Source organism: Triticum aestivum, chromosome 4B, assembly GCF_018294505.1.
Source record: "Triticum aestivum cultivar Chinese Spring chromosome 4B, IWGSC CS RefSeq v2.1, whole genome shotgun sequence".
Taxonomy (NCBI): Eukaryota; Viridiplantae; Streptophyta; class Magnoliopsida; order Poales; family Poaceae; genus Triticum; species Triticum aestivum.
Genome location: NC_057804.1, coordinates 273300207 through 273313198, shown reverse-complemented (window position 1 = coordinate 273313198; position 12992 = coordinate 273300207). Strand labels below are relative to the sequence as shown.

Here is a 12992-nt window from a genome sequence, read left to right as displayed (position 1 = left end):
ATAATTGATTATGGTTAGTTCATAAATTCATTAGTAAACCATTTCATTTTATTTGGTTTATTTAAATGACCTTCAAGTTTCCTTTAGGTTCAAACTAAATTCAATTCATATTTATTACTCTCCTAATTACGAATCCAACATAATTACTAAAGTTTATTTATTCTAATTCAAGTTATTATTTTAACATTGTTCAAGTTTGACCTAAGTCAAGTTTAAATCCAAAGTCACTCACTAAGTTCAGTCAAGTTTAGATCCCTAAAGTCAAGTTTAATCCCAAAAAAATACTAGATTTAATTTAAGTTGCTAAATTCTAATGCAAAAGGATTTGTTCAAACTAAATGGTTTTAAAGTTATATCCAAATTAAGTTCTAATTAATCCTAAACTTTCTAAAGTTGAATAATAATCTAAAATATTTACTAACGTCCATATTTTATTTTCTGAACTATGTTGAAAAATAATCATTTCAATTAAACCCTTTTATTCTAAGCTAATAAGTCAACCAGGTTTAGAACTATTTGAATTATAGTTACTATTAAACTATATTTAAAATTAAATTTTAAATATTTAAATTTGAAATATAGTGAGCTAAGTTGATACTGCATTTCACTAGATTTATTCTGCAAAAATAATCAATTCAATTGGATTTATAAATTGCAAGTTATGCCTATTTGAGTTTAGATTCATTATGTTTGAATTCAGGTTTAAGCTATTCAAATGCCAAATTTTATTAGTCTTGGTGAAAGTACATTTCATAAGGATCATTTTGCAAAAAGAATTATTCAATTTGGATTTATAGAATAAAAGTTATGATAGTTTGAAGTTACAATAGGTTTTCTGTAAAAGTGTCATTTTATCCCGTGATTTAATTTAACTCCATTTTTATTTTGGATAAGGCTTGGCCACATGGCGGCTTGCGATTGGCCGATACCGTTTCACGGTGAGGGGCTCCGTGTGCTGCTGGATCTAGTGGAATCCAGCGGTCCGTGTTTTATTCGAGCTAGGGTTTTGGGGGAGGGAAATTGCTCACCGGAGGGTCGTCGGAGATGAGGCCTATGGCGGTGCACAACTTGGGAGTAGATGGGGACGGCATTCCGATGGTCCTAGGGCGCGGTGAAGGGAACGTACGAGTGCGGCGTGGCACGGCGAAGTTGCAGGTGTCGTCGGCGTGCGTCGAGGGTGACGGAGGCGACGGTTGGGTGCTCGCCGAAGTACTCGTGCGCTGGCAGGGCTTCGTGTGCACACGAACGGCTCAAAATAGGCATCTATGGACGAAAAAAGGACATGGCCATGGGCTCGCTCACTCATGGTGATCGCCGGTGTTCGTCGTCGCGCAACGGAACAGCTCGGCCTTTGTCATTCTTAGGGTTCCAGAGGGCTGTGGGGATGCGATCAATATCTAGGGGCTCGCCGTGACTCCGGGAAGGCGAGGGTCATGTCCACCATGTTTGCCGAGCTCAGGCTCATCTGCTCCCCATGAACACTGAATTCGAAAAAAAATAGCAAATCATTTCAAAAAGTCTAAATTTTTTGGGCATCCAAGATGCTCGGATGCGCTAGTGTGTAAATTTCCATGGTGAAATGACATTTAAAGAGCTCTAGACAAAAAGAAGCAATATCAGTCTTCAAAGTGCCTTTTCCTTTTAACAAAGTTTATTCGGGAGTTGATTATCATTATTTTTGTCTAAAGCTCCTCGAATGCCATTTCACCCGAAATTTATACGTCCCTGGCACATTCAAGCCTTTTGGATGTGAACTTTTTTCATGTATGTTTGCTACTTTTGTTTGAATTTACTTTTCATGGACGGGTGTATGATGAGCCCCAAGCTTCAGCCGCCCTCATATTAGATCTAGATTATCCAATATGTGGGACGATGATGTTTTTCTAAAAGGAGGAAGACCCTTGGCCTCTGCATCTGGATGATGCATGCAACTACTTTATTAATTATTCACACAAGACCTTACAAAGTAATGACAGTAAGATTATAGCCAATGTCTAGGCAACATCTGTCGCTACTTCTATCCAGTTGTTGAAGGGATGCTGATAGTCTGAGCCTAATGTGGGATGATGTTATGCCGGGCTTTATTTTATCATCAGCTATTGTAGACGATTTATTACTCATTTGATGGATCTTTTTCTAATAATAAAGCACGAATTGACTTCGTGGGTTTACCGTCACAATACGCTTCTTCCCGTAAATTTACGCTTTCACTTTGAATTTAAAATACATATGCGAGGTGATACTCGCCCTACCTCGATCACTAGCGAGTATTTTTGGTCCGTCCCGCTATCCCCGTGGGCCTGGCTGTCGTCCCAAGGTGGGCCTGCGCCCGCAAACCTCTGCCTAGCTAGCCCGGTTAATTTGTCGGTCCCTCTCACGATATAGATCCTTGATGGAGTCAAACAAGAATTCTACGCTGCCTTCCCTAACCTCTCCCATAAATATCGATTCAGGCAGAGAAAGGAGGAGAGAGGAGGGGATACATGGAGGCAGAGACAGGAGGAGAGAGGAGGGGATACATGGAGGCAGAGGAGCATCCAAATCGTCAGGTGACACAAAGGTCAGTAAAACAGAACACGCGACCTTTCCTGTACAGTTGGGGCCTGCTTGCTGATCGAGCCAACCTAGTGACTTGCGCGTGATCGTGGCGCCACCGATCTGGCCGGCGCTGGGCGGCGGCCTTGCTAATCGAGCCCATCTGTTGAAATGCATGGGATTCATGGCTCTACTGACGTTCGATTTGGCCGATGTCGACGATGTTCGATCTGCTCGACGTGCTCCGGCAGTCCAGCGCAGTCGATGTCATCGAGGTTCGTACAGTTGGGGCTTGCTTGCTGATTGAGCCAACCTGGTGACTTGCACGTGATCGTGGCGCCACCAATCTGGCCGGCGCTGGGCGGCGGCCTTGCTAATCGAGCCCATCTATTGATATGCATGGGATTCATGGCGCTGGTGACGTTTGATTTGGCCGATGTCAACGATGTTCGATTTGCTCGACGTGCTCCGGCAGTCTAGCGCAGTCAATGTCGTCGAGATTTGACTGGCTCGACGGGCTTCAGATTGTCTTCCCGACCACAACCCACGGGGACTAGACTCTAGAGGCCAGCACCTTCGCAATGTCCGGCCACAAAACATGCATGCAGTGCTGGGTACCTGCCTCGTGCGATCGACAGAGGAGTACTGCGTCGGCCAGGCGGCGTCTTCTTGTGGAGCAGACAAGGGCTCTCGTGTGGGCTTTAGGATGATATTTGGTGCAAATCTGTTATCTGTCCAGCTTCGTTCTAAGATGTCCGAGTTGCAAGTCTCAACATATGCGTGGTTGTGATATCCCTAAAAAAACTGGTTGTGTATACAGGCACGGCTTACTGTCTGTGCATAGCATATAATCGTCATCTTTTTGCACGGAGGACACATACATAAAGCTTCTCACCCCAAGCAGTGTCTAGGTTGATCCAGATCCTGTTGCTGCTGGCTTCGTCCTTGATTATTTTCAACGATGTGCATCTTACTCGACAGGCTATCGTCTTCTATTTTTTTCCCAGCCATCGCTACGAAAGTTGGTACAGAGTACATACCTCACATGCATGTTTGTTTGGTCCATCATCAGTTTGTCGCATAGTCAGGGTGTGCCACGGTCCTCCCGAACTTGGACGTTTGCTCTGCCAATCTGTCACGAAAAATACCATCAATGACTGCTCAGTTGCTATGGCTAAGCACTACTAGCTTTGGTCATCATGGTGACAATCGCTCGACCAAAATACATGGTGACAATGGCAGTGAGTTATTTTCTTGTTGAGTTCAGACCTTCATAAATATGTGGTGCATTAGTTGGTGCATAAATCATGCTAATTGCTGCATCAACATGTTTTGTGTTATCTTACCCCTATCTTTGCAAATTCATCATTAATTAATTCATATATGATTATTTGAGATCATTTATGTCATTGTATTTGTATTTAGGGATTAATGTATCATAACGGCCATACACGATTCCATCATTAATCCTGTTAATATTGATCATGTTTTGGAATATTGGATTGCTTACAAATCTGAAAAATAATTTACCACTGAAACAACTGTAAATGTAGCAAAAGAAAAGTAGAAATACTTAAAATTACAAATGGCCATTCTTGAAAAAACATACATTTTCACATCGGAAACCATCCTACTAAATATTAGTCTCCTTTCAAAGACATAGGTCATAGCAACACTTCTCCTTCAAGATGTGATCTGCGTAAACATGATCAATTGATTTCCTACTTCACCTTAGACTAAGCTATATGTTCATTTATTTTGTACCCGTTGCAACGCACGGGCTCTTTTGCTAATAAAGTTTTATATTCTTTATTTTTGAGTGCATAAAAACAATCAGATGGCCCATCGCCGGCCCAGCCCGGCCAACAATTTGCTGGTCTACCTTTCCACACCACACCACCAATCTCTGTGTCGCTGTCGCCGTTCTCTTCTTTCTTTCTCTTGTGCGTGTCTTTAAAGCCCGACTCGCCTCGCCTCGCCTCGCCTCGCCGTCTCTGCCTCCTCTCCGCGAACCACCACCGCGCCCAGACAGCAGGCCCTCACCGTACTCTACTCCCGGCGGCTTGCAGCTGCTCTCTGCTTGTCGCGCGCTCGGCTCCCGCAACCGCCGCTCAATCTCTTCCCGTGGGACCTGCAGATTCTGTTGTTTGTCTGGCCGGCGTCGTCCGTTTCCCGGGTGCGACAAGAGAATCGGAGGGCCCGCGTGCTCGGAGCTACGAAGGCTTCGCCGCAGCGGAGCCTCGCCTGCATGGAGACTAAGGTTTTCCTCGCTTCCCTGCTCCCTCCTCCAATCTTACATTTCTTCTCCGCTTAGGATGATGCCGTAGCTGTTTGGTGGCGCGTCTCGCGTGCTCGTTGCGGTGCCGTGCTTCGGCCGCGGGCGCTTCCCTTCCGTGATCGCACAGATTTTTAGGTTTGCTTAGCGTGTGTCCGTGCGCGCGCGCCTCGTTGGACAGCCTGGATTTCAGGATTTCGTTAGCGCGGCCCGGGGTTCTCCGCTTCGCTGCTCCATGCCGGGGAAGCCCGTGGCTTTGCTCCCGGCCATGTGCGGGAGGTTCCCCACGAGTTTGATGGGGTGGCTGGCAGTGTATGTTGGTACTGGGCATGAGATTTGAAGAACGCAATGGTGCGTGTCGGGGTCTTGGAAGTACGGATTTGCTCGCCATGGTGGCCCAGATTTGGGTGCTGTGGCGAGCGATTGAGAGTTACGCACCGCCTAGGTTGACGGTAGGTTGTTGTCATTGTTCCCTGCTTGACGCCCGATAAGTAATTGGCAGTGCTACTTGATATTGGGTGGTCCAATCTGCGACGACTGCAGTCTTGCTTATTTTTTGAAGCATTCTACAATTGTGAGTCATGTCCTCCTCAGCAGTGGTTATACAATATGATATGCATTGCCTTTATTTGCTTCCAATTTGGTGTTTACACTCCTTTTTTTTGCCATGTACTCCCTCTGTAAAGAAAATATAAGAGTGTTTAGATCACTACTTTAGTGATCTAAACGCTCTTATATTTGTTTACGGAGGGAGTAAATTGTAATTCGCTCGCACACTAGGTTTTGTTGACTTTTGGAGCTTAGAAGGTCTCAGTTTGATGGTCCATGTTGTCCTGCTTACAGTTGCATTTTATCTTTAATATTATCGCCGGGAGCTTGCCGTGAACAAGCGTTTTGCAAATTATTTTGTGTACCTCTCAAAACTTAACCCCTTTTGTGAAACCATTTCGTCCTCAGTCTTGTGTGAGGTGGATTTGATGAATGTGGGTTACTTTATGGGGCCTAAGTTGAACTCTGGACGTGTGTTACATATTTCCGCCAAAGTTGCTCATCCTGTATGTAGTAAATTATTTCTGCTCAATACTTCCCTGTTGAGTGTGGTGTTCTATCGCCGAAGGTATAATAGTGACGCATCACAGTATTAAGCTAGTATATAAGAACTCTAATAGAAGTACCCAGGCCTCAAAATTTTCATGTGTTGAATTTCTTTTGAATAGCTGTTTTCTCTCACCAAAGTCCTGAATGAGATCTGTTAACAACGTACCCTTCTGGCTCATATACTTAAAAACAAGCCATTGTAGTTACTAATGTTGATTATATACATGTTTTCTTAATCAATTTAAATATGTGATCTATCTCAACAAATTACATTTTTTCTTCTGATTTTGGTAGATGGAGTCACTTGAACTCAAAGACAATGGTGAAAACCAACCATCTTTAGAAGCTTCTATTGCTTCAGATGTGATATATGACAAAGCACCTGTATGTCCACGCATTGGAAGTGAATACCAGGCAGAAATCCCCAATCTGTCCACAGAGGTTGAGCGCCATCGGCTCATGACCAGCACACCAGAAAGCATCGTACTTGGTTATGATTACCCTGGTATGATTGGGTTAGCTATACCAATCATGTGGGTACCAAGTGAAGTCCATAAGGAGGACGATTCACGAAGGCAGCATTCTTCAGAATCCGAAGCAAGAGCTAGCGACCAAGGCGAGGATAGTCAGGTGACCTCAATTTATCCAATCAGAAATAATACAAATGCCCATGATTCAACATACCAGGATCAACATTCAATGCTGTCTGTTAATCAGATAGAATCTTGCATCAATCAAGCACATGATGAGAACTTGGCTCCATTCTCTACTCAAGAAGGTCCGGGTTTTACCAATAAGTTGTTGACCCAACAAGGGGAAATCGAGCAATTTACTCCACTGCCCGGTTTGCCCAGTTCGCTTTGGAGTGCTACTGAGGCAGAATGTTTTCTTCTCGGGCTCTACATTTTCGGCAAAAATCTAAGCCTCTTGAGCAGGTTTCTTGGTAATAAGACCGTTGGGGATGTACTCTCATACTACTATGGAATATTCTACAAAAGAAATGCTTATAAAAGATGGTCGGACTGCAGAAAAGCAAGAACTACGAGATGCATTATTGGGGAACGCATCTTTACAGGTTGGCGGCAGCAGGAGATTATATCTCGTTTGAAATCTGTAATCCTCGAAGGAGTTCATGATTCATTGGTCGAGGTACGTTGCAAATGTAGGCCATATAAATAATTTTGATCTCTTTTGCCTTTAGTTTTTCTTTGCTGGTTAATTAGTGAAAGGGCCCAATATGAAATTATCCCCATGATCAGATGAGTTGTGTCAGTTTGACCCTCACTTTGAACACTTTTTTGTGTACATTCTAGCATTCACTATGCCCTTCTGTGGCTAGATTTGTTTTCCTCATTTCTCTTTTAACTTAGATTGTCAGAAGGAACGGTTTGTGCAAAGTCCAGTTGATATGTACTACTCAATTTTCTAATTTTGATGTGCAATATTGAAAAAAAAAATCTCTCACTTTTCTTCTGGTGTATTTTTCTTTTTTTCTCTCTGTTGATGTCGAAGAGTTGTTGCTGCTGCTGCACATATGGTCATTCTTTAAACATGCGATTGCATGTATGTCTTTCAAGGGAAGTAGGGAACCAATCCATTGAAGTCATCAATTCCGTTTTCCCCAGTTTAACTGGCTGCTCTCGAGTTTTAAAAACTTCTCTTTCGAGATTATCTCTAGTTCAAGCTTTTGGTTCCACTTGCATTGTTCAAAATAACACGTTTGATCTTGATTTTTCTTCATTTTATACTACTCCAAATCTCCATAGTTCAGGCAACTGAGTCTGTTTAGGGCTCTACTTCACTTGTACTCCCTCTGTAAACTAATATAAGAGTGTTTAGATAACTAAAGTAGTGATCTAAACGCTCTTATATTAGTTTACGGAGGGAGTATATCAGTATATCTGACTACTCTGATGCAGTTTATATAGATGTTCAGTAACGATTATGAACCTGAAACCTGAAAACCAAAGCCATTGCAGGTGCTTGGTATTGTTAAATCCATTTGGCTGTCCTGATTTCTTCTTATTTTTCTAGCTTTAATTATGTACTCCCTCCGTCCGGAAATACTTGTCGGATAAATGCATAAATATGGATGTATCTAGAACTAAAATACGTCTAGATACATCCATTCCTCCGACAAGTATTTCCGGACGGAGGGAGCACTTGGTATTGTTTAATCCGTTATTCCCAGGACAAATAAACGAGTGAAATCGTGTTGATCCAAAGCCAAAAAACAAATCTATTCTTCCATCATCCATTTCCATATGAATTATATTGCTTTGTTTTTACCAGGAATTGTATTGCTTTCGCCTGTTGCAGATTTTCAAATCTTTCAACGCCGGACAAGCATCTTTAGAGGATCTTGTCTTTGCTATAAAATCCTCTGTTGGAACAGAAGCTTTTGTGGAGGCTGTTGGAATTGGTAAAGGGAAGCATGATTTGACTGGATATGTTCTGGACCGATCTAAACCAAACCAAGCTCCTTCTGTTTACCCTGACATGCCTACAGGCAAAGATTGTTCCTTGCTTGCTTCGGAAGATATAATTAAGTTCTTAACAGGTGGTTTCAGAATAAGCAAGACAAGATCTAATGAACTTTTCTGGGAAGCTGTCTGGCCCCGTTTGCTTGCAAGAGGGTGGCGTTCAGAGCAGTCAAAAGATGTCAGAACAACTAAGAATTGCCTTGTGTTTCTTGTGCCAGGTATCAAAAAAATCTCGAGAAGGAAACTCACTAAAGGCACTCATTATTTTGATTCTGTCAGCGATGTTCTTAAGCGAGTTGCGGCGGATCCCGTTCTTCTTGAGGTAGAAGTTGGCGGAGCGGACAATGGTGTTACTGCTGAGCAGTGTGGATATGCTACAGACATGAGTCTGAACCATGATGGTCCTTTGGATGGATATCAGGAGCTTCCAAAGTTCACAATTATCGATACTACCTTGGTCCAAGGGGAAGAGCCCTTCAGAGTCAGAGAGCTGAGGAAATTACCACCTGATGTAAATGTCCATTTTGGTCCTTCACGTCATTCTTATAATACTGTGAGTGTCAGTTCCTCAGAGGAGCAAGATGCGGAAGATCAATCATCAGATGACCAGGCAGATTGTCGACAAGTTACAGCTGATGTGAATGATGCCGAAATAGTTTCAGTATGCCATGCAGGCAAAGAAAACCAAGTCAATTCATTGCAAAACATGTTGGCTGCACCATCGTCGAGTTTTCCAGTCAATGGCCATTCTTCTAATGGCAGTACTGAAAAAACTGATATGACATGCCTCTTTGGTCCCAAAACAAAAACTGAAAGACTCGAGTATTTAACCCCAGTGTCAAAGCACAGAAGCTTACCCAGCTGTAGCAATGATCGGACCAGTCAGCACAGCTTTTCTTTCTCGAAAGGACATGGTTTAGAGAGAAAGAAAATCAAGCCGCTGTGGACTTCAACAAAACCAACTGCAGCTGATGTCAGTGACAATTTTCGGACTAAAATAATTGCGAGATATTCCACGAAGGAGAAGCCATGCGAGCAGATAACGGTTGCATCAAACTCTTGTACCACTGACAGATCAAACGAGAAGGTGAATGTGTCCAGTTTAAATGAGGACAAGTCATCTGAGTGCAAGGTCGAGGTGGTGCCTAAAGTTTGTTCAAAGATCAGAACCGCTGAGGCGAAAGTTGCCAAAGAAGGGGCGCAGGTTACTAGTTTGGTTAAACCGGAGACATCACTAGATCATAAGATAAGCACGAGGGTATGTGTCGCTTCATCAGACGATCATGGTTACATGAAGGCTGAGGAAGGCCTTGCCGTTTCAAACAGCGATTGTGTCCATGATGTTTCAGAGGCAACAGGACAACCTGCTAGCCTGCAACCTGACCTGGCTTCACAGGTGAAGTCTCGGAGGCATGGAACCAGGAACAGACCTCCGACTGCAAAAGCTTTGGAAGCACTTGCCTTGGGGTTCCTTGGAGGAAAGCGTAAAGGTGAACCCAAAAACCCTGGGACAAGCAGGCCCCCCCAGAGAGCTCGCAAATCCTTGGTTTGTACGCCTACAAGCAGTGACACAGACAAGTCCAGCATGGAGGTTGATTTGCAACAGTGAACAGATTGTTACGTGTTTCTTGGTGCAAAAAAGGGCACTATATTGACATTGTGGATGATCAATATCAAGTGGAACATTAATTAGGTCTTCAACTTCAACTAGACTTGACGCGAGTTGTCTGCATCGATCTTCCCTTATGAGGCACCTTGCACTTTGTGATTCGTAATATTTACAATGCAGTGGCCAACTGGTGGAGTAGCTTATTAAGTTGTATGCCTGTGAAGTCTTTGCAAAACGCAACTTGGTACTCAATTTATTATGGATTGGACGGAGTAGTAACCAATTTATTACTCCCTCCGTCCCAAAATAAGTGTCTCAACTTTGTACTAAATCCATCTACGTGTATAAGTCATCTTAGGTTGTGCACCTAGACGGAGGGAGTACTAAAGTTAGTACAAAGTTGAGAAACTTATTTTGGGATGGAGGAAAGTATGGGCTTACATGATATACATGTCCCATGATGCTTTGGTTGATAACTCGTCTTGGTCTCGGCCCAAGATCTCCAAGACCACATATATACAACTTATATATTCTGGGTTTCTTTAGATAAACAGCGTAGCTTTATTAGATAGCAACTGTTCAAGGATACATAAATGATCTGGAGGTGCAAGAAGCCACATATGACGCCCAACATCTATTTTTTTGAAGCCAAGACCGTAGAACAATTGTTCTACGGTAAATTTTCATTAATTAAATATGTACATATACAAAGCCTGAATCCAGGTACGAATCTTGAGTGCCTTATCTGCTTTAGCTCTAAGTTCTTCTTTTGCCATGCCTTCTTTCAAATAGAACTTCCAGGTATCAATCGTTGGAGTAGCTCTTCTGAAGATCTTGTAATTTCTGCTCATCCAAATACTCCAGCATCCCATCATGATCATGTCCATAGCAAATTCTGGTGGGAGTGTAGCTAGACTGACAAAGGTCTGTGAAGGAGATGACTAATATCACTAGCCTCGAGCACCTCCTGCAATGAAATACTCTGACTGTTAGCAAATGAGTTCAGTTGTGGGTATTTTTGCTGAAGAGTTGTGTCCTGCCACTTATCAGTCCAAAACAACACAATGTTACCAAGCCCTGGTTTGCAAACTGCATGCTGTTTAAATGTATCCAGCTGTTTAAGTACTGCCCTCCACCAGAAAGACCCAAGCTTACTGTCCCCTGGGAGCTTGTCTTGATAATGTGTCTCCCAGATTATGTTAACCCATGGGATATCAGCTCTATTGAAAAATTTATGGAGGAATTTAATGAGCAGCGCTTGATTGTGGACATTTAGATCTAAAACTCCCAGTTCTACTTGATCCTTGTCCTTACAGACAACATCCCAAGAAATATTCACCATTCCTCTTTCCCGAGTACCAAATTTTCTCCAGAAGCAGTCCATGAGGTAAGTGTTGATTTGCTTAATCACAACCCTTGGAACCTCCAATGTGCACATGATGAAGGTGGGTAAGCTGGTGAATACAGACTTTAACAAAGTTAATTTGTCTCCAGTGGATAGCATTGTGGAGCAACTTAACAGCCTAGTTTCAATTCTTTTGAGCATGGGGATGAAGTCCTCAATTCTTGGTTTGTTCAGACAGAGAGGCAGTCCAAGATAGGTATGTGGCAAGGAGCCAATCTTGCATCCAAGTAGAGTGGATAATTCAGCCTTTTTTGTGCTGGAGTGTTGATAGAGATCATGATGGACTTGGAGTAATTAACCTTAAGACCAGTGTAGTCAGCATAGTGTAAGAGCAGGTTCTTAATGTGCATCAGTTGAGTAGCATCTGCCTTTGCCACTAAAATTGTATCATCAGCATATTGGATGACTGGATAGTCAGAACATGAATCATGAATTAGGGGAGATTCAATCAAAGCATTCTGCTATGCTTCATTGAGTATAGAATGTAGAAGGTCTGCTGCAATCACAAATATCAATGGAGAAAGTGGGTCCCCCTGTCTGACTCCTTTCTTGCAGAGAAATTGCTTCCCTGGAACTCCATTAAGCAGAATGGAAGAAAAGCCAGAACCATAGATCATTCTAATCCAGTGAATCCATTTATTTCCAAATCCCTTAGCTTGCAAGATCTCAATGACAGTTTCATGATTAAGCATGTCAAATGCTTTCTCAAAATCCAATTTCAGAAGGACCAATTCTCTTTTGCTTTGATGACATTGGTGAATATACTCATAATACCAAGCTAGGCAATCCTAAATACATCTGTTATTAAGGAAACCATATTGGTTTCTGTGCACCATGTTCAGAATGTATTTCTGTAATCTATTTGCAAGCAGCTTAGTTAGAATCTTGAGTGTGCAATTCAACAGAGAAATGGGTCTGAATTCTGATGGTGAGGCTGCAGAGTCATTCTTTGGGATAAGTGTGATAAAGGAGTGGTTGATACTCTGAATATTGACTTGACCTGCGTGAAAATATTTTATCAATTTATAGAAATTAGGGCCAATAATGTCCTAGCAGCTTTTCAGGAATGCAGCATTGAAACCATCAGGTCTTGGGGCTTTATCTGCAGGCATATCCTTAATAACATTATCAATCTCCTCCTTAGTAAATGGAACTTCAAGTTCTGTGAGATTATCCAGTGGCTGGAGCAGTTGGTGCAGATTCAGTGGGTTTGATGTGGGTGTAACTGTGCCCATTCTTTCTTTAAAAGCTCTGAATAAAATTGCAGCTTTGGCCTTGTGATCATGATGTTCCTGTCCTTGCTCATCTTGGATCATTGAAATGGAGTTATTTCTGAACTTTATAGTTGCTTTGGCATGAAAGTACTTAGTATTGGCTTCTCCACTTTAATTTTCCTAATAGTGGCTCTTTGCTTCCAGTATTGTCTCTGATAGTCCAGAATGATTTCAATATGCACTTTAAGAATGTTCCTGGCATTATGTTCTTCCACAAATAGAAGCCTGAACTCCTCAATGATATCATAGTAGAAAATCATGAAGTTGGTGTCTGCAATAATTTTCTTCAGGTCTGACAGGTTCTTGGCTGTGA

At 42.5% G+C, this 12992-nt stretch overlaps 1 protein-coding gene across 5 annotated transcripts; it reads left to right on the top strand.

Moving 5' to 3' along the window:
• Positions 1 to 2377: 2377 nt before the first annotated feature.
• Positions 2378 to 10744, top strand: LOC123091973 (uncharacterized). 5 transcript variants are annotated; one of them, XM_044513606.1, is made up of 4 exons: positions 2378 to 2560; positions 6203 to 6538; positions 6626 to 7057; positions 8201 to 10744. In XM_044513606.1, exons 1-4 carry the CDS (start codon positions 2393 to 2395, stop codon positions 9998 to 10000), a joined length of 2736 nt encoding a protein of 911 aa, XP_044369541.1. In that variant the 5' UTR covers positions 2378 to 2392; the 3' UTR covers positions 10001 to 10744. The 5 variants fall into 5 exon arrangements, with proteins under 5 accessions (XP_044369541.1, XP_044369540.1, XP_044369539.1 ...); XM_044513605.1 differs by having other exon boundaries at positions 6203 to 7057; positions 8228 to 10744; XM_044513604.1 differs by having other exon boundaries at positions 6203 to 7057.
• The last annotated feature ends 2248 nt before the right edge of the window (positions 10745 to 12992 follow it).

Bases quoted from the DNA above. Each gene is read 5' to 3' on its own strand.
- LOC123091973 (XM_044513604.1), top strand. From the start codon at position 2,393: ATGGAGTCAAACAAGAATTCTACGCTGCCTTCCCTAACCTCTCCCATA. The intron at 2,561-6,202 runs GTCAGTAAAACA...TGATTTTGGTAG, and splicing joins AATCGTCAGGTGACACAAAG to ATGGAGTCACTTGAACTCAA. The intron at 7,058-8,200 runs GTACGTTGCAAA...TGTTTTTACCAG, and splicing joins TTCATGATTCATTGGTCGAG to GAATTGTATTGCTTTCGCCT.